The sequence below is a fragment of the Solea senegalensis genome, linkage group LG15 (assembly GCF_019176455.1).
Source record: "Solea senegalensis isolate Sse05_10M linkage group LG15, IFAPA_SoseM_1, whole genome shotgun sequence".
Lineage (NCBI taxonomy): Eukaryota > Metazoa > Chordata > Actinopteri > Pleuronectiformes > Soleidae > Solea > Solea senegalensis.
Genome location: NC_058035.1, coordinates 7,948,584 through 7,975,671, shown reverse-complemented (window position 1 = coordinate 7,975,671; position 27,088 = coordinate 7,948,584). Strand labels below are relative to the sequence as shown.

The 27,088-nt window shown below is 41.3% G+C and overlaps 2 protein-coding genes across 10 annotated transcripts in view; one reads left to right on the top strand and one right to left on the bottom strand.

Annotated features, from left to right (window-relative positions):
* Window positions 1-3,720, top strand: part of lmbrd1 (LMBR1 domain containing 1) — a 43,601-nt gene extending 39,881 nt beyond the window's left edge. Inside the window, exons 15-16 of the mRNA XM_044045921.1 lie at window positions 1,436-1,527; window positions 1,862-3,720. Of these exons, the coding sequence (XP_043901856.1) occupies window positions 1,436-1,527; window positions 1,862-1,972 (203 nt within the window). The 3' untranslated portion in view covers window positions 1,973-3,720. The remainder of the gene's footprint in view (window positions 1-1,435; window positions 1,528-1,861) is intronic.
* Window positions 3,721-6,339: 2,619 nt separating this feature from the next.
* Window positions 6,340-27,088, bottom strand: part of adgrb3 (adhesion G protein-coupled receptor B3) — a 98,691-nt gene continuing 77,942 nt past the window's right edge. For 5 of the 9 annotated variants that reach the window (XM_044045381.1, XM_044045382.1, XM_044045383.1 and 2 more), the window contains 15 exons: window positions 25,598-25,724; window positions 24,449-24,552; window positions 24,223-24,325; window positions 17,515-17,665; window positions 15,719-15,788; window positions 15,278-15,344; window positions 14,012-14,115; window positions 13,604-13,702; window positions 13,199-13,370; window positions 12,720-12,815; window positions 11,877-11,916; window positions 9,808-10,487; window positions 9,623-9,658; window positions 8,624-8,728; window positions 6,340-7,318 (listed from right to left, as the gene is read on the bottom strand). In XM_044045381.1, the coding sequence (XP_043901316.1) occupies window positions 7,130-7,318; window positions 8,624-8,728; window positions 9,623-9,658; window positions 9,808-10,487; window positions 11,877-11,916; window positions 12,720-12,815; window positions 13,199-13,370; window positions 13,604-13,702; window positions 14,012-14,115; window positions 15,278-15,344; window positions 15,719-15,788; window positions 17,515-17,665; window positions 24,223-24,325; window positions 24,449-24,552; window positions 25,598-25,724 (2,143 nt within the window). In that variant the 3' untranslated portion in view covers window positions 6,340-7,129. The remainder of the gene's footprint in view (window positions 7,319-8,623; window positions 8,729-9,622; window positions 9,659-9,807; window positions 10,488-11,876; window positions 11,917-12,719; window positions 12,816-13,198; window positions 13,371-13,603; window positions 13,703-14,011; window positions 14,116-15,277; window positions 15,345-15,718; window positions 15,789-17,514; window positions 17,666-24,222; window positions 24,326-24,448; window positions 24,553-25,597; window positions 25,725-27,088) is intronic. The other 4 variants (XM_044045384.1, XM_044045385.1, XM_044045386.1 and 1 more) reach the window with 3 other exon arrangements.

Below are 27,088 nucleotides of genomic sequence, written 5' to 3'. Positions count from 1 at the left end.
ATTCATACGTGAGCATGGCTGCAAACTGATTTTCGAATACAGCCACTTTACTAACTAAACCTTGCTTTTATTTTGAATGCACTATATAACAGATAACGCTCAGTTGATTTCATTTGAAAATAACAGCTTGGCAATCTATCCACGGAGTTTCAAGAGATGCATCCGTTTGACGTCATCAGAGAACGAGGGGTTGCGTGCACTACCTACTCTTAACATGGTGCTCAGCTGTCTTCACAGTTTGTTGTTGCCGTCTTTGATCTCCATGCTTTTAGCTTCTTTTCAGCGCGTAGTGCTGGATGTATTTGTTGTAAGACTCCATTAAATGTTGCATCACTTCAGTTGTATCCACATTGACGCTGACAGTGACACGGTTTTTCTCTTTTCAGAAGACCGATCGTCTTCTTTTTAGTGAGTGACAAAAACGCCTCGGGCCCTTCTTCATGTTGTAATAGCCTGTTTTTTATTTTAAGGTTCTCTCGCACGTACCTTTGTTATAGATGTATAACACCATCGCACTTATAAACACAGCGGCACTAGATTTGTCATGTTTCATTGGGCTCATGCTGCGTTTCTGGAGGATCTCTCCTGCTACAGAGTTGTTCCTGTTACATGTCTTCATTTAATAGTTTCTCCAAAGAACCTGCCTCCTCAGGGGTTTACTGTATACCTGTCTACTTCCTTTTCTTCACTCCTCTTTCTCCTGTTCCCCATTACTCTTCTCCTACCTTCTACCTCTATCATCAGTCACATTGCTGAAGAAATCGCCAAAAATGCCAAATAGTGACTGGTTACTGTAATCTTTTTTTTCTGCTGGAAACTGTCGAATCCCCAAATGAAAATACTCCCTATGTTGGGAGAGACATTGAAAGCACTGCTGTTATTATTTGGCAACCTGCTATGGTTTCTATTGTAGCTAAAATTGCATTTAGTGTTTTTTTTTAAGGTTCAATTGTTGAAGGAATTCTCCAGAGAATCCACATTATGAAGAAACATATATAGAAAGCTAAATTGAATCATTTAACAACAAAAAACACCAACCAAGGGGCCGAAAAGTGAGACAGTAATTTAAAAATCTGATTAATATTTATAAATTCTGCAATGACAAAAGTCATTTTGCTATTTTAATAACCGTTAAGAGCATTTAAATATTTAATATTTACATTATCGGTCATGCAGAAACCTTGCACCTAAAAAAATGACTTAGCAGATGGTTGCTACTCCACATGTTACCACAATTTCCCCTACTTGCCAAAATTTCACATTATTTGAAAAAAACCGTAAAAACCTGGTGGAAAAGAACTAATCTTGCATTGAACACACAAGTCATTCCGTACACCAGTAATGTACGGAATGAATTCTTTATTTGTTTCTGATTAATCTGTTAAAATGGTAATATCTAAGATGACAACCATGTGTTTTCTTTGTCTCCTTTCAGATCAGTGCACAATGACGAGATCCTATCTTTTCCTCCACAAGTTCTGGTTCTTCAGTACCATCTACTACTTTGGAAACTGGGCCTTTATCGGGGTAAGTCTAAGAAGGATGTAAATAAGATGTTGTGATGTGTTTTGTTTGAGTGGGCACAAAGTAATCATTTCTACAAAATATGGGTGTAAGAGTGCTAAAGGGTTGGATTATTCAAAATTGTTTTGGCAACTCTAAATTTAAAGAGTAATGCATTTAGATGTTGAATTAGTCCAAACCCAGGAATTCCAGTATGGAAACATATAATTTAATTTCTGTTCAGGAAGGAGGAGACGAAAGAAATGATTCTCAAAGACTTCACGCAGCTTCTGTATTTAATAAATGGGTGCTCCTGATGCACTCTATCCAATGGTCTGTCTTTTGTTTTGTTTTCAAGGCTTTCCTCATTGGTCTGGTGGTGTCCTGCTGCAGAGGAAAGAAGTCTGTGATCGAAGGCGAGGTGGAGGCCGATGACTCGGATATCAGTGACGACGAATATGTGCACTGAAAATGAGTCCGATTCATAGATATGCTAACAACCACATAAAAGGGACTGGGACATACAATTTCATGAACATAAATGACTCTGGGTAATTTGGCATGGTTTAATGTATCGGTGAGAAGTAATTGCTGTGGTGTTTTGTGGATTCCAGCCTTGTTTTGAGTTGACGCATCACTTCCTTCAAAGCCAACCGCTCAGACTGATTGCAGTGTCTTTCGCCGTCGATATTATTGATGACTTTGGGATTCGGGGCAGCGTCCACCAACTCGATCCCACCTTGAGAGTTCACTTCTGAGCAGCATGAAGCTGACGCAAATTGGCCATTTTTCTACTGGAGGAGACGCATTATTATGACAGTGGGGACAGACAGTCAAAGGTTGCATCAAAACATTACTGTCTGGGCTTTATTTAAGTGTAGTCTAAACTATTGGGTTTTTCTTTTTCCACTCTCAAAGCAATTTCTAGATGCTTTAAATGATTGCGTCATCATAGTATCTATAGCAGACTTGATTGCAACCTTTTTGAAGATAAAACACTGACGACAATTGAGTCTACATGAAAAAAAAGCTAGTTGGTATAAAGAATACCTTTTCACAGCACGCAGTAAAATTTATTTTTGCTCTTTTTTTAAATCAGAGGATATTGCTTGTGGAGTTCCTGCTTTGTGTACCTAAATTTGGTGGCTTGTATTATTTAAGAACATGTTGCTATACTTGCATAATTGCACTGTCGATGACATGTTGAGGACCAGTTGTTGCAATTGTGTTTTCAATGTTTCAGTTGTTTTTGGTTTTAAACTCAGTAGGTTTATACGCTTTGTGCTTATGTTCGGGGGAGGGGAAAACATGAGTAAACGAAAGAAAAACGTTATGAGTGTCATTTTCTTTGAATGAAGGTTTTCAGCAGTGTAGAGATCATCTGCAGCAGGCTTGTGACATAGAGGTTTCCCCCCAACATATACTTCAATAATGGACTCCCAACAGACTGTCGTTGGTGTCTCATGAATGTGTAGTGTGTGTTTCCCTAAGTTTACTTCACAAGACTCACGCTGCAAAGAAAAGGTGAGTCTTTCTTTCTTTTCCCCTTGTTTTCTGTTTTTTGATATATTTAGCCGTGGGTTAACCTTCATGGAGGATCAGTTAAATCAACAGCTGAAGAGTGATGAGATGGTGTTCATCACATCTTTCACCTGTGACTGATCAGATCTCTGTTGTGAAACGTGTTGTCGCTATTGAATGAAACCTGTATTTAAAGAAATAAAATCAATTTTAAACAGCTTTGTGTAGACTACTTGCGACCATGTATCTCATGGTTAGTGTTTTAACATGCAACACTTGTGTGGATGATAGCAGGCTATCATGTGTAATGGCACAGCTGTTTTTGTTATGTTTTATAATTGCAGAGTATCTCCATTGCACATAATGATGTGTTAGTCATTACCACTAACCAGCAGCCATTTCCTTACTTCAAAGCCTCACAAGGACTTTGGTTCTGTAGTCCTTTTCTGAGACTTTTTTAAAAATGATTTTATTAAAATATATGCCGTTATTTTACAACACTATGGGGATCATCTTTCCAGCAGCTGAGCCCAATTTGACTCAAAATTGTCATTCTCCCTATTTTCCATTACCCATTATGAACCCCAATACATCTGATCATCCCTTATTCTTTTTTTCTTTAAAACAGACTTAGCGGTTGCTGTATGAAAAATTTTAACTTTTGTCAAGACTTAAATGATTAAATTTAAACTTTAATTGTGTTGCTTTGTCTTCATCAGTCCGAGTGGATGGTTGTTTGTCTCTGTGTGGCCCTGTGATGGACTGGCGACCTGTCTGTGATTGGCACTAAACCCCCACCCCGTGACCCTCATGTGGAGGATAATGGGGTAGAGAATGAATGAATGAATGAATGAATTAATGAATCCATCTTCATCAGTCCTGATAAAAAAAAAACACACTTTAATCACATGGTTGTGCACAACGTTCTCTGTGCACATTTTATCAGCGTTTGTGATGCATGCTTTGTCATAACTTTTTGTACAAGCCTGCTTCACAAGTTAAGCCATTGTGTGATTTCCCCACACACACACACGGATGAACCGCACAAGCCCTAAGCCAAAAACACAAAGCACTGGAGTTCAACAGAGAGGATTGTGTGAACCACCGGTCAGATCAGAGGATTTGTGTTCAGTGTTTGACTTTTATTTCTCTCCCAGAATTCTTTCCCCTCTGTCATGCATGTTTTTATCACGTCCGCTCACAAGTTTGTTTTTGCAGGCACACATTTTATTTGTGTTGAATATACCACTTGTATGGCTTTTTATCGATATAGACTGACATTACCGGTATAAGTCACTTTTATACCATTTATGAACTATTAAACTGTTCAAAAAAATAAAAATAATTGGTGCTGAGTCATTCCAAAGACAACCAACAACTTCTCTCCCAGAGAAGAAATAAACACGACTCAGCTAAAATGCTTTTGCTTATTCTTATTTACATTTTTACAGAAAAAAATGACCTGTGTGTATCCTCATCTATCGTTATTGTTATGTTAAACATTACATTACTTTTTTTTCTCTCGTCTTTTCCCCTCTTCAACATTTCCCAGGATGCTTTCTTGATCCTTGGCCTGTGACCAACAGTTGGCCTTACTCCACAGAGTATCCTCCAGGAAGAAAAGTGATGCAGGATCAAAATGATTATGTTGATTGAGCGTTTGCAGCCCCTAAGCAGGTTAACCTCACACTGCAATGCAACACATGCAATAAAACATCTGAAATGTGTGCCAAGCCATTGTGAAATATTACATCTTTAAAAAACACTTGTTTCCATTTTCCATTTGTATTTATAGCTCGGTCAGTGTTTGCAGTCAGCGGTGGCTCAAACAGATGACGTTATTGCTTTTATTTGTAAACAAATTGGAAATGTGGTGCCTATTAAATGAAAAGGGCTGTTAAGTTAAAGGTGGCAACATGCTTCCCCCAAAGCGATGGGCAATGCTGCCTTAGTTGCTGTCTAGTCGCTAAATGGCACATTTATTTGATATTATCTGGCCGTTCAGTGCTTCTCATTTGAATATCACTAGGTCATGTGATCACATAAATTGTCTCTGGAGGCAAATAAACTGTTTGTTTTCATCGTCCTACAGATATTTGTTCTTTGAAGAGGAAAAAACCCAGTCAGCCACACTTTTATTCCGCAAACGATCACAGTGTCAACAGCTGCAGGAACGGTAAACAACACAAATGCAGATGAGGTCATGAGTTTTCCCAAGATGACTCGGGTTATTTCAATCGTGATTGCTTGATTTGCAGCTTTGTTTATGCCGCTTATGCTTTTTATCCTGGGGCTCCTTAAACGAAAAGGAATAAAAAGAATTGATATATAAAATATAATTTTGTACAAATCCTCCCACTAAAGAAATACAGTATTGAACCAAATTCAAATGTCTCTTGTTTTACAGTGATTATTTCTGATGCTCTAAGCTGAAACATGATTATCTTTGAAATGACTTCAATCTGGTTGACAATGGTATATTCATGAAAACCCTCTTTCTTGGAGTCACTGACAGACAGCAGCATTGTGCGTACTTAACCTCATTATGCTCGTCTAGTCTCAACTGAAACAGACTCCAAATCCAAGTATTACAATATCCAGACTGAGATTTCTGTGGTAAAGCTAGGCCACAACTCCCAGTGTCATCCAATGTTCCTTCTTGTCGTCAATTTCTCACTGATGGTGCAGGTCCATGTCACACCTCCTCCTCCTCTTCGTCTTCCTCTTCTCCTGATGGGTGGGCTCCTCAGAGGAAGGACACAGACTGGTGCTCCCGCTGTGGGAGGGCCAGCTGGACGGCAGTTCACCAGACAGAACTAACAAGATTTACCCTAAGCCCTCACACCCCCTCTTCCCCATTAGTGCTCGGTTTGGCCCTGGCTGCCCAGGAAAATATCCTAACTGATATAATCAAGTAAACCATCTAGTGGTCCAGAAATCTACGAGGAGTTCAAATAGTTCCAGATTCAGAAATCAGATAAAGGGCAGGATTTATGAGGCAACTTTACTGTGGTAACCTTCAGCGGGCAGTAAAAGGTGAAAAGGGAAGAACTGGAGAGAGGCCTTTGTTGATATTATATGAATACTCCAGTCTGTAGCCTAAAATGTTCCACCACAATTCCCCGCCCACCAAAAAAACTGAATAATACATGTCACAGACAACATAAACTTGACACAACCTCTGAAGCAGTACGAACATATTTCCTCTTTTATTTACATTCCTTTTCAAATGTTAACATTTTTCGCTATAACTTTTGATCAGGTTGGCATTTTTTTTTTTTTCTCATTAAAATAAATTGGCACAAGTAAAACATATGTAGACAAAAGTTTATTTACACCATACAACATTTTGTTTTTAAATATTTTATACAGAGCTGCAGATGTGAGAGCTTGCTGGGATCCTTCAAGCAGATTCTGCAGTATTAAAGTTGTGAAATATATTATTTATATAAAAGTGAGTATTATCTTTATTGCATTTAAAGCAATGAAGAATGTAGCTTGACAAACATTCATTTTAATATGACAGAAAAAATCCTCTTTGCCTCCCATGTTTTTATATCATAAAGTAAAAAGTGTAGTAATGGCCAAACAGACTGTTATAAACTTTTTAAAAACCTGCATAAATATATACATTGTGCTCCCGGGTCAAGTTTTATGAAATCAAAACTTGACCCAATGAAGCTGGGACGACATGGCACGTCATTTGCTTTGTGAGGTTTTTATCTAGAGAGATAAACCCTTTTTTTTTTCTCCGTTTTGTTTTTTGTTTTTTTTTTTCAAGCCAATACCTCAACAGATAATTTGAAACACGTGATGGTAAATATTGTACACCAGGCTGCCCCACACTAAGTACACTAGTGAGAATACAAAAAGTAACACTGATGTTTTTTCTGCCGATTTTTCTTTCTCTCTCTCTCTCTCTCTCCTCAGTCCATTCATGGTATTGGCACATAATGTCCCTGCCACACTCGTATTATCCAGATATGTATGCCAAGGCTGTTAGAAAAGTCTGTTGCTTTATTCAGTGCAAAATACACAACTTTCTCCTTCTTTCATAGTTTGCATTTTCTCCATTCTTCACCATTCTTCACCATTCTTCACCCTCTTAGACCTCCGTCTGGAAGTCTCCTTCCTGGACGTCTAAGGGTAAGTTGACACACTTTTCCCACTCTGCAGGCGTCATCTCCAGTGAGTCCTTGGTGTCAGATTCTAGTACATTCATAGTGGCGTAATTCTGGTACTCACAGGCTGGATTGTAGCTCTCCCAGGGGTTCTTGTTTGGCATGGCCTTGTCCTGTGAACATGGCCAGTTGGGTGTGATATTAGTGGCAAGACATCCTCTGGGGCTAAAATGTTATTTGTTGTTTTTACACACACACACACACACATACAAAAAAATTCTTTTGCAATGAAGTCAGTTCATTCAAACAGGCATTATATGAATTTCTACCCATCGCTAATAAAATAATGGATTAATGCTGTGGAAAGCATCAAATAACAAAAGAAAATGGCAGTGTATTAAATGTGAACATGCTTACATTAACTCAGCAGAATTTGTGTTTTCCCCAAGCTTCCTAACGGGTACTCTAAATGGGCCTCGTGTATGAGCCATTCATCTGAATGCGCTCTCATCGACAGTCCCAGAGACGCTATCTCAAATAGGAGAGGAGCTGCTCCCAGACAGGGAATTCAAAATGGATACTAATATCTCCAGCCTGCTCTGCAGCAGATTCATTTGGGGGGAAAAAAGAAAAAAGGACGATTGTGAGTGTATTGTACTTCGTTTTCTATACAAAGGAACTTGAACGGGTAACTAGGCAACGGACCTCGAATCACGTTGTGCTGCAGGGCTGATTGAAATGTGAGTGAAAAAGGATTACATACGGCCAAAAGTCTGTCATTGTCTAAAAAGTCTGGCTGCGTTTTGGCCACTCAATTTCTCTTTGTTGCATTCAATACAGAAAACATTGCTGGTTGTCTAAGAGACGGCTACAGCTTTGACATCCTCATCGTCTACAGCTCCAGTCAGGTGTGGAGACACACGATGGGACTTTTGATTTGCAGCAACAAGGTCAGGAAGAATCCTTTAAAAAAAAATCCCCTGACTTTACGCTCCCGACGTTGAAGAAAACTCCCCCGCCCCCTCCCACAGACAGTTGCAGAAGAGGTGAATTTACAGTAATATTTGTATAGATGCCGATAGATTAAATAATCTGCCATGCATTAATGGAAAAAATGATGGGGTTGCTAATAGATAAATGTGCATGTAAATAAAAGTGCATTCATGGCCTTGCATTGGGATGGATGCACTCGATTGCAACAAGATTACCAAAGGTCTTCCCTTCCCTTTCCTGAGTCTGGCCTTGTGGAGAAAAATGCTCCGGTGCTTTTAAGGGGCGGCCCCCTCACTCGCCCCCACCAGCTGCTGGCAGGCTCACATCTATAGGAAGGTTAACTTCCACATGAATACTTAGGCTACATAGCTGCTCATTTGCTCAATCACACATTAGGTGTCCTGCACCGGATATCTAAATAGGGTGATTGGATGTTACTGGCTTTAATTGGCTGACAGTCACCCCCCTGGTTTCCTGTTACTCACCATGCTGCCCATATTTGGTATGTCTCGAAATCGGTCCAGGGTTTGAAATTTCTGATTCAGTTCCTGGAACAGCTCCATGTGTCTTTTCCTGGTGTGCATGACTTTCTGCAATGGCAAGGGTTTTTTCTTTGGTATTGACAGCCAATAATGGAAATGCATCTTCCTCTCCACCCCCTCCAACTCTGATCAATTTGTTAGTGTCATGGTAGTTTACGTATAGGCCAGGTTTGAAACAAATCTGTTTGTCTCTGCATATATATCCACTGCCAAAATAAAGGAAACACCAACATAATTAATGTGAAGGTGATAGGACACTGAAAGTCAGAGCTATTTTAATTTGCAGGAGCCGGGGTTTCTAGATTAAACAGAATTCTTCAGTGACAAATTGCCTTTTAGAGTTTTGTTGGAGTCAGGGAAATCCTTATCATCAAAGATTGGCACAAACCTTGCATTTTAAGAGAGACTCACTGTGTGCATCTATAAGTGAAAACAAAATGCTCCCCATGCCAAAATGGCTGCCAGAAGCCTCATGTTTCCTTTACTTTGAATGAGTGTACAATATATATGCAGTAAAGCCTGATTTATTAATGCAAAGGAAATTGCTAAACACCTGCCAAAGGGGGTTTTAATATGTGTTTGAAAGCCAATATAATAATTGCTGGAACCAGTGGTAAAAATCAGATGTGAAATGTGCAAATGACCTTTAAAAGCATACATTTTGGAAATCAACGTATAGCTAATGGATGGAGGAGATGGAGGAGGATAGAATGTAGATGAGAACTGTTGCCCTGTTTGTCAGTTGACAGCCTTGCTTTTACCTTAACTACACAGCATGTCAATAAATCTTGTTGAGTCAAGGCTGTGTAACTCCAATAAGCTTAAGAGGCACAACAAGTACTAGTAAATCAAATGACAAACACAACTGCAAAAAATGGCTCTTCTCTGCATAAAAAAAAGCTAGATGCATGTGCTACGGCAAAGTAACCTTATTCTACGTACCTCGAAGTCCAGATCAGAATATCGTGACTTTCGTCTCTGTAGAAAGAAAACACAAAGGCATTGAGTTATTAAGTAATCAGCGTGATGGCGGATGTGCACATTCATAGCCATGTACTGTATATATATATATATGTTTGTTGCAGCCCTGTGTCCTCTGCATTCTCCATTCACACATTCACATGTACCTCTAAGGAGCTCATAGATATTGTTGACCCTGTCTCACTCCTAGAAAGCCCCGCAGATTCCTCCATCTCAGCGAGGAAGTTCTTAACAGCCGTGCGAGGTTCAAAGGGCAGGTTTTGCATCTGCTCTGGAGCACCAGGATACTGCTGCTCCAGGTTCACATTCATGTGGTCCATGCCCGATGGGCTAATGTTGAAATCGGGACTCATCTTGTAATGCATCAGCCTCTCGTGTGACAGCGTATCCATAGTGATGTTCATCTTGGTGTCCTCTTTCAGGAGGGTGGGCACGTTACCCACCCCTGACATCGCTGCGGCAGAGGCACGCGGCATGACTATGTAGTCCGTCTCCATCATCTGGCCCTGTGCCGAGTGGCCGTCCATGTCGTGGCCGCCCATGTCCTGATCGCTCTTTCGCAGGGCATCGTCGGTGCACAGGTAAACGGTGCGCCGCATGTCGACGTTGCTGTCAACCATGCACTGCTCTTTCAGCTCACCCACGCTCATTGGCATGTGCAGAGCCGAAGGCTGCTGTATTAAGACTTTGGAGATGATGTTGCCAGGCAACGTGGAGTAGTTGAGGCCCTCCGGAGCCTTCTCATCCTCTTCATCGTTGAGGGAAATGCGAGAGAGGGTACCCGTTATGGTGGCAGCACGACAAGAGCCCATGTCTTTGTGGAGTGCTGAGGGGCAGAGGGATGTGGGGATTAGTCAGAGTTTCACAGTAATGAAAGTAATGTCACAGTTTGTCTGAGATTATCCGGCATGTGATCAAAATAACCAAAAAAAAAAATCAAATGAATAAGATCTATCTTTCTAAGGATTAATTTCTGCACAGGGCAAAAAAAAATGTCATGACAGGACAAATAAGTGTGAATGACTTTGCACCTAAAAATAAAGGAACACAACAGGTATGCATAGAGAATCACAGCCAGTCTCCCTGCCATACAGTATCCTCTTCATACTAATCCCTATTTACTGTATGGGGGTGACCTTGTAATCCACCAGATTCGGTAACATCCTGTCTCCACTGAGCAGTTTGCCTCATGAATCAGAAGGTACTGCATTGTCTGTTTACAAAAACGCCTGCACAGAGATTACAATAACAACAAATAGGCCTTTTTGTGTGAGTTTCATTTAATGCTCAGTGTAGACATGGGGAAAACACTCAGCGTCTGGTATTCATGTAAAAAAAGAAAAAAAAAGAAAAAAGAAATCCTCTCATCCTCTGAAGTTTACACTTTTATGCTGTGGGATGACACTGCAGAACATCACATCTGCTACTTAAAATAATCTCTTTCTGTAAACAACCAACTCCAACTATGCTTACCACAGCGACTAATCAGTTAAAGTGCATTTCTCTCCGACTCTGCCTTTGCTTGGTACTAAATCTGGTCATGATTTACAAGTGACACCTATCTGTTTCGTCTTCGTGTATCAGAAATGTCCTCTTTAGCTTCGGACGTCCGCACAGCATCACTTCACGCATTCACACTGGCCATTTTTATTGTCTCCTAACTAACTGGTCGTGTTTCTGAATGTGCTAAATGATGACCAGCTCCGTAATTCCCTGTTATTCCATGGAGGATGTGTTCTGTGCAAATGATGCAAGTTGTCACCACTGATTACAAGACACATAGGTTTGTCTTTAATACAGTGACAGCGGCAAAAACATACCCAGCAGCTAGATGCAGATATCGGGAGAGTGATCTTAGCAAAAAAAGATGATAATCTTTTCAAAATCGGGCACATAGTACCTCTGTATCTATTAGAACATTATGTTAAAATCACCATTATATGAAATAACATATCATAACGATAAGTGTGACTGTTTTTCCATTTACTGCGGTCATAAAATTCAGTGAAGGCAACAAATAAAGTAAATATCCAACAAGTTTTGTTCTCAGACAAAAGTCAGTGTTTCGGTAACTGTGTGAAAAAAACTCCTCTAGGGATTGTTGTTTGTTACGTAACCTGAGCTATTTTTTACCATCTAACCTCTTTTGTTTCTCTTCTTTTTTGTTACATGCAAAGCGAGGAGACGCTTTTTTAATAAGATGCCATCTGTTTACCTGATCGGCAAGCGATGTCCACGTCTTTCTCGAAGTCTGTCTGTAGGAAAGAGGAACGGCAAATGGTCAGTGCTGCTGAGAACAAAGCCTTTTACATGAAAACTAAAGACACACACACACACGTATATATATATATATATATATATATGTGTATATGTATATGTGTACTGTATGTTTTTCTAATTTCCCACTGTGTTAGAAAAATGCAAAGCAGACATTTTTGTCCTTTCCTTCTTCCTAACAATATATCAATACGAGATCTCGGGGAAAGAAAAATGCAAGTGCAGCAGCTGGGAAGCATTTTGTGCTAGTCGCTAATGACACCAGTCTGTTATCATGGAAACTATTTCACTCTGAAGGGCATTAGAATATTAATAGCAAATCATTGCTATGGTGTGCCAGTGGCATCATCATCACGCTCGATGAAGAGACAGATATTCCATTTCAAAGGTCAGACAAGGAGCAGCTCTCCATTACCACTGACAGAGGAGGAAATGAGAGGGACGTGTGGCAAACATGGACACTAAGTTCAATCAAATAGGAATAAAGGATTGGGCTTAAAGGATTGCCAAAGGCAAATAGAGCCATTTATCAGAGGACCAAGGGTCTACCCAACATGTAACTGGAGCTTTGCAAAAAAAACAACGTGTGAAAATGGTAAACCTATTATGTTTTAGAGACCACATTTAATGGAATCATGAAAAACTAAAAAATGGAAAAATCAAGTTCATTTAAGGTCAAGGGGGGGCGTGCGTGTGCATTATAAATAACCAGGGGACATTAGGTCTGCTTAAATTATAGAGGATCTAGTGGTTACAGATAACAGAGGCTAACTGTGCCTACCATTATCTGAGCATGCCCGTTGGGAAACGTTCCTGTTGCATCGCCGCTGATTGGGTCTTGGCAGTTTCTGAGCCGACATCGGAAAGCATCTTGGACCTAAGGATGGGGGTGGTTAGAATAGAATAGCCTTTGACGAGACTTTGACGAGACAACATTGAAATTCTGAAAGCGAGTGCAATACAAATATCTCAACACAATAATAAATAAGCATAAAACATAACAATAAAATACTTCTTAGTTTATGGTATTTTGAGTTTACGGTTTAATAGTCAAATTGTGCCACTTTTGATGCTTCTGTCCTGCTTCTCTCAAGGCAGCAGAGTGAAAAGAGCATAGCTAGGAGGGCGGGGGTCTTTTATTATTCCCCTTGGTTTTCATAACTTAATGGCTTTAAGTTCCCTGCAACATTTAGATCAAGAGTCAAGTAAATTAAGAAGAACGGGGGGAAAGGAAAGATGACCTTAGCGTAAGCCGTTTACCTCTCTCCGTAGGATGCAGTGCACCATCACAATGACGAATCCCTGCAGTGAGTCAAAAACTGCGAAGAGGATCTGAAAGAGGATGGAGCGCTTGTCTGTCATGGCGAGCACTGCGGACATCCAGGTCAAAGCCAACAGAGGTAGGACGACACAGGAACTCCACAGGGACGCCCTGCAACGAGGGAGGAAGGATCATGTCGAGGGAATACAGTAAGAGGGCTTCTTTTTAATCCACTAGAAACCATACACTATACAGTAGTTTAACATGTTTACAATGACAGTGTACATGCGATCTCCTGTGGTTTCACGCTGCACTGGTCTAAACTGTAGTGGTGGACACAGTGTACATGCAGAGACTCCCTGTAGCATCGTCTTATTGATTCAGAGACACTGACAGGCACTTACATTGCATTGCTAGCTGTAGTTGCTGATAAAGCAGTTGTTGATACAACACCACATTTGGCACACTTGAGAGTTAATCCTGTATGCGGCTCACTCATCTGTCTGTGGGACATAGAGACAACAGCATGACAAACAACGCCACTATCCCGACTTTAAACCCCCTCCGTCATATTAGCATCAGCAGACACAGCCAATGTGTGGGCGATGTAATGATTTCCATCTTGGACTGATTCTGCCAGAGAAACGCGAAGCCATGTCGCTCCCGAGAGAGATCTGACCTCTTTATGTTTATGCCTCTAATTTCCTTTTCGGCAGCAAGAAAGAAGGGGGTCTAAATCTCCATATCTATACATACATCAATACGTACATTTGTGCAATAAAAAGGTGTAGAAGAAAAGCAGAAATACTAACAAGGATGTGCTGTCATACCCTGCTCGGTGCTTCAGCTTCTTGTCCAGAATGCCATCTCTGGACACAAGCTTGTTAAACACCAAGATACCGATCACCATGTTGACCTGTCGATAGAAAAGACACCGGGAATATTAACTTCACAATAAATCAACAGCAACAAGATCATTTCAAAATCAATAGGCTTCAGTATTTGCATTTCCCAACTTGACATTCTCCACTGGTAGACACCGGTTTATGTCATCATCCTGCTGGCATTTCCTTTTTTTTCTTCTTCTTTTTTCTTGTTTTTTTTCATCTGCACTGAGCTTTGACCTCCAGCTTCTATTGTTTGCTCATCTCTGTGACATTTCAGCCAGTAGATGAGGCATGTTCTACCCACTCAGCCCAGCACAAAAGCCTTAAGAAAAGATCTCCCTGACAAGAAACACTTCAAAAGCACCTTCTCCTATTATTAGAGGTACTACGCTAATAGAAAACTGATGGAGATTTCCAGTGGCCGCGGGGGGAACAGCGCTTAAAAACATTGACTTCACTCATCTCATTCATCCAACTGGTCTTTTTTTGTTCCAACAGGTCCGGTCCCTCAGATCAGCCCTATTGGTACGATCCAAAGGTAATTCCTTTTTATTTCTTTTTTTGTCAATGTCGTGGTTGCTTTTACTCCTCTTGGGCCTCGCCGTGTTTGTTCCTCGTGTTAATGAAAGTTGCATGCATTTCAGCGTGTGTGTGTGTGTGTGTACATTTTCACCCGACACCTGTTGTTAATGCAGTGCCATGAACCGTGAATGCAAAGTGTCCCCCACAGGACACATGTTTGACAATGAATAAAGATTACTCTCTTCCTGTGACAGACCTTTTGTGGACTCATTCTTTGTGTAATTGTCTCTGTACAACAACAACACGAAGATAATTAAAATACTCGAGTATATTGGATTTTGTACAAATCTGACGCATAAATAATTTATAACCTCACAGCTTGAGCAGGTTGCCTGATGGGATGCTCATTACTTTGACTTTGAAACCAGAGTGTGTTCCTCCTGTTAGGCATTTTACGACACTGTCTTAACACAATGAAGTTGTGCCACACTGATACTCTACCATCACTAAAACTAGATAATGGCTTGTGAGCATTTAGGAGTAAAATGCCAGTTTTCTATTCTTATTATTATTCAGAAGCTTTACAAAAAAAAAATGGAGATTTGAGATTTCCCTTGTGTTCTCATGCAAAAGTAAAAACTGGACTGACATCTGATGACTGAAACATACCAGAACAACAGCAGCTGCGGGTCCAACAAAGGCATACAGGAGCCCACCCTCCAAAGACAGCCAACAGCTGCAGGGAAAGCAGAGAAAAACAGTTAACTCCCACCAAGGCATTAACATCCAAGTTAATGGTGCACACCAGCATAGAATTGTATTTCCCTTGACTGTCAGGGGAGATGTGCCATATGCTGTAACTCTTTTTTTCCAAAGTTTCACAGGGTAATAAAATGCTAAAGAGATTTTAAGCAGTGTTTATGCGCTGGGTATCCAGCAGGGATACAACTCAGCTGAAATTGGGGTCTTGCTGCGCTATTTTGAAATCTGATTGGGTTTGGGGGACTGTTTATGGCACTATTTAGCATCAATAAGCCAGTGAAGACATTCCATTAACCCAATGCATGGATTTCTATGTACCACACTTATACTAAAAGAAAAGAAACTTACTATAAGGGTGTCCCATAGCCCTTTGTTTTGGTGAATCCCATTGAAACAGCAACCACTAAAGCTGGTAATCCTTAAAAAGAAAAAAACAATCAATAGTTATTTGAGCTGTTCTCAGAGAATATAAATCCATAAATCTTCCAAAAAATAAAAATAAAAAAATAATCAGGCTGCGCGCCTTCTAATCATTAAACAAAGGATTCACTCCATTAGAAAGTAGCCTTCGTATGAGACCACACAATGATCTCGGAGTAATATATGATATACGAAGAACAGACATTTCAACAATTTGTGGAACATGAATCGTACAATATGACATTAGATGGCAGAGGAGAGCCCACAAAATGGCAGCAGAGCATCACTTCCAGAAAACCACACAGTACATTTTCCCTCGCTGTGCTGTAAGAATTTTCCACGCACTCCACACTTTTTAGATGCATGAATCTTTCTTTGCAGTATTGCTCCTCGTTGCAGATTGGTGTAATAGATGTGATCCTTACTATGTGCACAGAATATTAACACTTTTCTTTTTCTTTTTGTTTCCTCTTAGGGCGGCACAGACGGGTGCTATTGATGTAATCAGTTTCCCGGAGGCACGAGGCAAAGACCCTGTGGCCATCCGTTGCTTCTCTGCAGTGCCGGCGAGGTAAAGAGTGCCGCGTGTACACAAGCATGTCGTAAATCACAGCGGCTGGAAAGCGCCTGGCGGAGATGCTGCAGCTCAAACAGGCTGAGTTACAAGTCAACAGGTATCATGTGCTGCACATCATTTAAAGAATCATTTTCTTCTCTGGAATGCAGGCGCTAATCTGTGAAGGATCAGAATCGGTTCACTTTCAAGTCATTGCATGTAGCAGTGGTCATAACATAATGCATTTTAATTGGCACACAAAAAGTCTTAGTTATCGTTGAATTGTGGAAATCTGTGTGATTGTAGAACAGCTTTTGTCCACTTTTGCAGCAGGCAGTGGCACCGCAAGAGAGCCTTGTTTGTTGCTAGGTAACAAGAAGAATGAGTGTGGGCTATTTCACAATCAAATAGATTTTTTAAAGAAGAGATTTCTAGTAGTCTATACGACAGAAGCCTTTGGACAAGGATTCGTACTGACATTCATCAAATGAGGGGATAGTAATTGTCGATACAGTCATTTCTCCTGCTTGTGCTGTTATTATGCACATTCACCTTCATTTCCTACTTAATATGTAATTGTTATTGTTCTATCTTTGTAATATCTGAGTGCAGGGCTCACAGTGGAAACCTAACATCCTAATACCCACACTGATGACATGGCTGCACATTGATATCTGTATTCTGTTTGAAACAGATTGCATTCACTTCTGCAAAGCATTTCAGATTTTGTATAATCACATCTCGTCACAGCAAGCTCCAGTAGATAAATCCAATACAAAGACAAAAACCTCTCCTGAGTTCTTATGTCTGAGAATACCAGACAAAATGTTTTTTTTGCTGCAGTGGAAACGCTCCACTCACGCTCTCTTGATCAGACATAAGGTCATTTTAACCTGCGACAGGAGAGCATCACCACTCTGTGTCTCCCCCACTGCTCAAGCCTCAAAAATATACCCGACGCTCAAAGAGCTTAACTGGAACATAAATGTATCACAACAAAGAACCCGATAGGATGAAGATCTGCTGAGGACAGGACGAGAAAAGCAAATGGAGCAGATATAGTTTCTTGGAAAGACGTCTCGATAGACGACCTTGGCAGAATTACGGCAGCAGCCAAGTATGATGGGAGATAATGGGAGACGTTTAAGAAAACACGCAGCTGACTTACCCCAGCCCAGACAAAGAAAGCGCTTGCGTATGAGCCTGGTCCGAACCTTTCCCGTCACTGCCATGTAGGACTGCCAGGCCTCGGTGAGGACCCAGCAGAACGACGCCAGGAAGAAGAAGTGCAGAAAGGCCGTTGTCATGATGCATACACCCTATAAAAGCAAGATAAAGACGACGTTAAGTAACGACAACTTCAATACAGCTTGCATAAAAATGGAGGCGCACTCCATCCGATTCCACAAGCATTTGACTCCAGATGCAAGCAGCTCCCCACAGATGCCAATCAATTATATTGATATTTTTCTTAACTCTTCTAACTAACAGGATTTGCCATTCCAGACCATTCACTGATGATACCAATCTGTGCAGTGGTTTGAAATGCAGCCACAGAGGTGATCATGGTAGTATAGAGATAAGAGTCAGGCTAACTGAGACAGAGAAGGCCACAGCATAGCATTCCTCTCTGCACTAACCCTGATTAGTATGCTGGGGATTCCACCTGGAGGCATGTGAGCCAAGGTCAACTGTTTTACACAGAGAGGGGAGGGGGGGATAGACCACAACACAGCCTGAATGATATCCAACGCAGCAGACGACATTCAGGCCTGAGCGGTGTGTCTGGACTTTTCAGCTCCATTAGCTCGTTCATCTGCGTTTCCCGGAGTGGAATCTCTGAGCGGATTGTTTAGACGAGGAAATAGAAGAAAGAAACCACACACTGTCATTTGTGAATGAGAAGAGATGAAGTATTTTTCTGTCTTTGGATTGTTTGCAAGTGTGTAGACTGTGGTAATGTGAGTGACACTTCACAAAGAGGGAGAGATGGAGGTGCGTCATCTTGTCCCAGGGCATCCACACACCATACTGTGAGATCTCCTATATACTTAATCTTCCCGCTAAGAGAACCACACTGAACCCATCCGCCCCCTGTCGTGTTCGCAAGGTTCACACAAAACAATCCTCCATTACCTCATGCCGAGGAAATTAGAAACCCTGGAATATCTATTACTGTACTGTAGATGTGGCTTAAGGTAGAAAATGAGGATTTGTGCTTATTATAGAATATTCTAGGCTTTCATATAAAGTCATCCTCCTGCCTTAATCGACGGGATACGTTTCATATAATCTGTAATGTAAAAAAAAAAAGCGGCAGTTTTAGATTAATGTGTGTTAACACTGCATCTTAACTGAACGACTCGTGAAATGTGACGCCAGAAAAACATACATTTGATGCCGTAATGACATAAAAGATGATTATTGATTGATATTATGAGCCAGTTTTGGCAGACGTCTACAGTTCCACACAGCTTGTTAAAATTCACCCCGCTCGGAACCTTTATCACCTATTGTCACGTCTAATTAATAACGCTGAAATGGAAATTCAGGCAGCGTCGTTATGGACCGCGTTTTATGTGAAAGGTTCTTGATGGCATGCTAATGAACTGAAATACACACACACACAAAAAAAACAACAACTAAAGATTTCCACAACTTTAGAGCTGCTAATGCTGTAAAGATGATTTGCAGAATAGGGGTAATATTTTTGAAAAATTGTGCTTCCCTTAATTAATTCTTTTTTTTTTTGTTACGTGCCCACAAGTGACACTCGACTCAGGGGAAACTGAGGTTAAGAAGCACTATTTTTCAAAAAATGCTACCCCTAGTAATACAAAGTTGAATGCAGTGTCCAGTTAATCTCTGCATGGAATAAAACCCACCCACACAACGGGAGAACATGCAAAACACTGTGAGGCCCCCCCACATGTTCATACACACTAGCAATTACAGGTGTGTACAGCTGCTTGCGTGGGAATCTCATGCTCTGCATCAGGTTTTTAATAAGCTGCAGAATAGCATTCTACTGTGCCACATACAGTCTACCCCGCTTTTCTGCGGTTCTGAATCGAACGTCAGCGCGCCACTGTTGTGCGATGACAATCATTTGGCTTCGCATTCTTCCACATAACAGGAGGACACGGGCAGGATTTGCATTTGTATCAAGACGACAAAAACGCAAAACAAAAACCGAGGAGGATTACAGTGCACGATAAAGAATGGGGGGGGTAATTTCAAACAGGATTTCAACCAGACCAAAACACAACAATGAGGAGAAAGAGAAGCTCCTTATTTCACACAAACATGATTTGGGTATGAACTACGCCACGGACTGGTTTCTCTCATCTGTTTGACCACTTCTGCAGGAATCCTGTATAACACCGTGGAGAGAGTCTACGGCCGTGAGCCAAAAAGAAAACGCACCCATCGATTACTCAACACCAACTTCAAAGCAGAGAACATAAAGATGGATGGAGATAACATCTGCTGCTACAACTTACATCTGCAAAAACACGTCTCCGGCTCGCAGAGCCAGGAAAAATGTATGACTAACGATGTACATCGTTATTTGAATATGAAATGACCTCTATCTGCATACAAGCGTTCAGTCACGCTGTTGTGGGGGATAAACATCGCGGAGGAAAAGCATACATTCACTGAAAAACAGCCATTTTACTTCCCAGTGAAGGACACAATAAAAGGAGTGTGTCATATGCGGTAGCTTTATTGCTTAAAGACTCACACCAACAGCTAATTCTGGTGCTGTTGCTTCAAGGAGCTGAAAATAGAGCTTGCCTTGTTTCCTGGAAACAGGTCATGTGCAGCCGTTTCCTATACCTGCCTGATCTCATTAGTACTCGAACATAGAATTGCATTTGTGAGGCGTACATTATAAGAACTTTATGACAGCACCTTGTTGGACACGGGCAGTCTTGCAAAAATGAGGTTGAAACGTAGAGTTCACGCTGCCCTTTAGGAAGGCAAATGCCGGGAGATGTTGAGTGCACTGTGGCGGTATCCATGGCAACAGGAAGTGAGGAAGGGACCACATTAAAACCTTGCAGAGTTGACGGACACAAAGGAAAGATGGGTGATGAGGTGTTCTCAACACGGGTTCAATAGCGAGAGGTCAGGTTTTTGGTACGCACCGCTCTGTCCCGTATTGTACTATATGGACGATAATATAATCCTTTCATAACGCCACTGTTGCTGGTGCATTGAAAGAGATTTCAGTTTTACTAAAACCACCTCCATAACAACATTAAACTAGATTTGAAAATACTTAATCGGTTATGTTAACGCCAACTAACGCCTGTGTGTGACTTTTAATACATTTTGAAGATCCAGGTATCTAAGCAAAGCATAATGAAGCTTTATATGACTACTACTTCTGCCTACCTTATTTAAATTATATAACAGTACTTGAAAGAGCCTCACTCAAGGATTCAAACTGTTAGCCCACTGAGTACAGAATGAGCTGCATGTTGACTTTACCTATTTCTAGTCATCAGTTATGGTTACTCAGACTAATCTTTGTCTCATATGCTGCAATAATTTAGATACTCAATAAAAAAAAAAGATGTTTAATTATGTCTTTATTTAAATGTAATCAAGAAAAAAAAAAAAACTTAATTTGCTAATGTCATGGGACCTATTAATTACATTTTATTTAAACATTTTATCATCAAGCTTTAAATGATTATAGGGATGTTAGTTTTGACAAGACGCCAGCTTTGATAAGCCATCTGTGCTGATACATGACGTGCAGCGTTGGAACAGAAAGTGATCAATCACTTTTAATCTCGTAATGCATCAAGAAGTATGTGTGCCCGAGAGAGATCCGTGCCTTTTATGCAGACGCAACTGTGGGCAGATGTAACTTCATGGCATGCCATCAGAGCTATTCCATAAAAGCCAATAAATTCCCAATGATCTGTTTACTAGACTCTCTGAGAGGACAGGCCGACACGCCGTCGACCTCTGGCTCTTTGACTTCCACTCACTTTGTGTATTTATTTATTTTTACTCATTGTGGTTGGACCACCTCACAGGAACATCCTCTCTAACTCTGTACCTCCACTGGAGCAACCAGCAGAGTCTGCTTCCTTTCTGTTTGTCTTTCCTCCATGAACCAGGATGAACAAAGGAGAAGCACAGACAGGCTAAGGTGACTCACTGGCTCCCTGCTCCCAGAGGACACCTCCACAGCAAAGAGATGATTCCTTTTAGATGATGAGCAACCCTGAATTCACAAGCAGTGGAGCCAATTATATGCACTCCTCACAAGAGTCGAAGGAAAAACAAGTGAGGAAGTGTCCGGAAGCATGACCATTAAACCCACACCGCAGTCGTGTATTCTCCCCTCACAACACATGACACATTTCTAAAATGTCATCACAACATAATCAAGACACAACAAAGGAGCAATGGTAAGGAATCCATTGTCCTGAAGGTTTCACGCATAGCAACAAACCGAACTTAAGTATTCAAACAAACACGAATTAAGTGAGGACCTGGAAAAGCTATTCTGCTTTAATGATGTTAAAATAAGTCTCATGAAGTAGGTTTTTCAAATTAAAAAGTCTAAAACAATAATAATAATTTTCATTTGCCATGCCTATATTTAACAATAGATCTAAATAATTAAAATCACATTTATGCACAACACGCTATTCATCCTTCCACACAATCCTGACACAGCCATCTAAACAGCCATTAGATGCTAAATGCTAACAAGATAACATGGAGTTTCTAGCAGTTACCCCAGAGAGCTTTACTCGAAACGTCTTCTGATACGTTGCGATATGATAATAGTGATGAGTGCAGCGTTAACGCTCCGTATTAATAACCACTGTATATTGGCCAGCTATGAATTGATTAGTCACTGCTGCCTTATTTTCCCAGACGGTGAGTCAGCCAAGGTAGTTTGTCGAGTCATTCTGAAATGACATCTTCAGTATGTCAGTGGGTTTTTTCGAAGAAAAGCACGTCATCTCTTTGCAGATTTCAAAGACAGATATCCTATTAGAAGCACAAAGAGCGAGCATCCCGTGTTAAGTGGTGCTCCTCATAATCAAGGCAGGAGACGACTGGAGCCCTGATTAGATCTGACAAGGCCTCAAATCAGCTCAGATTTAAAAAAAAAATGCCCTTAAGCTCAGTGCATCCATGGTCTAACTTATTATTTCCTGCCAGACATGCAAGGGGCCAGCAAACAGACTGGAAACAGATGTGCCTGTTACATGTGGCTGCTGTTTTCTCTTGATGTTTGCATGCAGATTCAAATAATATTTGCAGTTTCTTCACATTTAGTTGAGCGGAGACTAGACTACAGTGTGTGTATACTCAGTGTATGTATGCATGCATGTATACATGTATAAATATACAGTATATATATACTAAATAAATCATGGGAAGAAGCATTTCAAATAGCTAGGTCAGATTTAGTATGACCCCCAAATGCTGGTGGACCCAGTTGTCTCCAGACCGGCATTCACAGTGCAAGTCACCATGTTGTATAGCAACAACACAATCACATTTGCTTAGGAAATACATCAAATTAATAAAAGTCCTTCTTGGCCTTATTGTGTCAATATCCAGTGGTGGGGCATAAACACACTGGGAAACACTGCAATGGGCTCCTTGCAAACAAAACAGGTATATGCTGAGAATATGGTTTCAAAATAAATGTCTATGTAATTGGACAATATGTCATTCTGTAGTGCTGCCAAGTGATTTAGACGGGCATCTGTGTGGGCAGCTTGTAAATCCCCATCTACTCTTTGTCAAACAATATTTTACATCAGCCTCGTCTTTACTGGCTAGTTACCGAGCAGGAGAGAGGAAGTTTTATTTTTACATATCTATTGGGAGCAGATGGGTTTTTTGTGTGTGTGTGTGTAAGTATGGCAGTCTGCTGCTTGTACCTGCTGACTTGATCTTAAATTCAGCTGACATCTGAGCAAAAACTATACTTCACATCCTTCTGCTGGCCTTGAGTCATTCCACTAATGACACATGTGCTTTTATCCTCCAAGAACAATTTGTAAGCATTGCTTTATTGTCACCATTAGATGATCCTTTCATGGTGGCACCAGCATGATTTCATTATTCTGTGATTGATTGATGAACAATGTCTCCTGGTGTGCATCATGTCTGCCTAACTCCTCCCTCTCTGTCAAAGCTCCCTAACTACCAGATATTCTGACTATTCTATTCTGACTTGTTAACAATTTCAGTGCAGTTTGAACCACAGCATCCATCTCAACTTACTTAAGACTATTTCTTGTTTTTCTTGTGGCATCTCTTTTAATCATAATTAAAGATCAGCGTTGAGGGTGTATTCATTTTTATCAGAGGAGAATGAAACTTCTGAGTAAAGACCAATGGTCCTGAGCCAATTTAGACTAACGCAGACATAACACTTCATTTACCATTGAGATGAAATATGAATAGCTTTTTAGTGCAAAACAAAAAAAGAAAGTGAGTAATCTGCTTGAAAGAGGCTGTAATCTAACACTTATACTCTTGTTCTTATGCTCAATGACAGAGTTAACATCTGGCACACAAAAGACACTGTTGATTGGATGTCTAGTGAATCTCAGCCTTTTTGGAAGAAGAGGAACGCTGATGTCCCAAATTGATTGAGAACAAGGCCGCACAAGGTTTATATCTTTAAAATCACATAATATTCTGCTTAAGATGCTACACGTTTTATACACCTTAATAACCTGTCAGAATAAAGAGCGCTGCGTTGTCGTCAAGGCCACAGGGATGTTTGATTTTGTTTATCTTCACTTAAACCCGTTGGTATGTAAAACAGCCTCCACACTTTGTAAACTGAGCAGAATAAATCCTTAAAAACGACACTTACCGCATTGTGGGTCTGTGTTTGTCCGACAAGGATCAGTATGTTGGAGCAGATTATAGACAGGCAGAAGTTGAGCAGGATGATGGATCGTTCAGAGCGGATGTATCTAAACCAAACGAAACAACGGAATTATTCATAATTGACTGAACAAATACGGTTTGCGAATGCACGAAGGTGCAACAACGTGACCCTGAGAGTGAACCGTGTGCTCCGGAAGTGTTGCAGTTACCTCCATAGCACGGCATAGATCACTGCCAACGTAATCAAGGCGAGGCAGGAGAGACCACAGCCAACTATCAATGTCACAGATGGAACCCCTGAGTACTCCATGGTCTGTGAAGGAGACAGAGCAAAGCAAAGCAGTCAGTGGGAGGTTGGATGTGGTTCATGCAGAACAGTAAATCTTTATTGTTGCCCGGCGAGGGAACCAATCAAAACAACCACTGCCAATCTGAATGCTCCACAGTGGGCTCTTTAATGTACTGTGGGGTTTGAAATGTATGCGTGGGCTCTGAAGGTTGTTTAGATGCATTGCACTAAACTTTCCACCTGTCTGTGCCTTTAAATGAAATCACAAAACACTGAAGGCTCAAACAAAGCCACTGAAATCTATCATCTTGAGTGCATCAAGGTATTGTTATTGTTGTTGATTCTTTTTTCATGCTGATGCAAGCCAGGGCCAATCACAGGCCCCGCATTTGCAGCCAGGTTTAGACACAATAAAACGCTGTTTCAGGCCAACACATTTTAAACACAAGTCCTGAGTGAATCATTACTTAAACAAATACAGTTCCATGTCCACATGTGTCGTTTCAGCTTGGTTGTTCAATACTCCATGAAGGCCCCAAACAGAGAAGAGGGAATAGATGTGTTTGTGTTATCGCTCCTGCTGACTTCAACCATGCAGAGGCCACAGTGTAAGAAGTACTCTGTGTTCTCACTGTTAATTACATTATTGCCTTGCAAAATTACACACTTCAGCGACATTTTGCGGCACATGGCGACCAAAACATGCCTCCCCTACAGAATCTGAAATGGGATTTGTCACTACGCAAAAAAAAAAACAAGGGTGCACAAGAAAGTTTTGGTCTTTATCTCTGTCCATGATATGCATTTGATTGATGACGACACACTGACATGCATGTGCATGCACACACCCTGTGGTAATCTGAATGTTTGTGCAAACTAGAAAAAATAATAGTAAATCTCCCAGCAAACCCCCCTCCCCTTTGCCTATGAATTACTATTTAAGGGGATTAGCACACCAGAGATTCAATTTCCATTCTCTCACTCCCTCACTCTCTCTCTCTCACACACACACACACACAGACACACACTACAAAACCCACATTGAATAGCAAATCGGTAGCCCACTTACTATTTCTCTTGGTTGCTGAGCCAAAATGGCGAAGGTAGACACACGATCACATAAGCATTTTGTATGGGATGCATCTGTGAGCACCGTTTTACATCCTTTTGCGGACCAGGCGCCCCAAGAATCGTTCCTGCAGGAGAAAAAAGAAAAGGAAGAGGAGGAAGAGATAGAAGAAGAAGAAGAGGAGGAGGAGGAGGAGGGCAATTAGCTTTAATTCCAGCTGTGGTAGCAGCAGCAGCAGCAGCGGCGGCGGCGGCGGCGGCACGACTTCACGCGACTTGTCGACATTGCTTTCGGGGTTTTTAATTGAACTTATGTGTTAGAATCGAAAGCGACACAGAGCTGTTACGTATACGTTTCAAAAAAAAAAGACATCGACACGGCTCCTCTGTGGCTAAAGCGGCGCTTCAGCTGGAGCAGAGAGGGAGAAAGAGAGAGGCAGAGACACGCAGGAGGGAGGAGGAGGAGGGAGGAGGAGAGGGGACACACGGAGCTGTCCAAGCAGACCGGTGCTGAATGATTCGCTCCACGCAGAATAAAATACGAACGACTAACTCCACAACACCGCCATTTCTCCACCATGCTTAGAGACAAGAGCGTTTCATATTTACCTGCGCGTCTTTCTGCGTAATTCCCTCTAAATATGTTCCAAACGACTGTATTCCCCCCCTTTCACCCTCTCAGTGTCCCTGTCTCTTTCCCCTATTCGCTTGATTTTTCTCTCCCCCCTCAGCTGTTTTAATTAGTAGCCTATGAATGCTTCCTTAGGGGGATTTTCACCCTGGAAACGGCGGACATGCATCAGACTGATACTCTGTTCCTCTCTCCTGTTGGCGTGAGAGAGAGAACGAGAGAGCGAAGGAGGAGGAGGGGTGTGTGTGTGTGTGTGTGTGTGTGTGGACGTTGATGCAATGAGGAAAAATAAACTCTCGCTGTCGCAGGATTTGTTTATTCGGCGGCGAGTCCAGAGACTCAGTGGGAATAAATGCTGTTTTTGGGTCATTCCTGAAAACCATTTTGCACCAAAGATGCCGCTCCCCTGTGCGTAAAACGCCTCAGCAAAAAACTACCGCAGAACTGAAACCACCCCGCGGAGGCAGCGCCAATGGTTGCAGCCAGTCTTCACTTCGCACCACCAGCAGCAACCATAGGTGAAATATGAAGGAGCGTCTCCTCTTTTCTGTTTCTCACCCCTCTTCAGGAGAATCATCATCATCATTGATTGGTCTATAAATATCCCACGTGGAAAACGCTGTCATCTTTACCCCCAACACATAAGTTAAGGTCAGTGTTACAAACACCTGTTGACCAGCAAGACCCATTCCTGCCCTTACCCAGCCGATTTCATGACTCTGACTCACATCAGGGCCGTTTCTAGCTGTGTGGGGGGCCCTACTATGCAAGATGCTGTCTGGGGGTGGCCCTAGGTTGACATGGAGAGATTCCTAACCATTTAGATCATCCACAAAGATGCAAAACAGCCTACAGTCATTA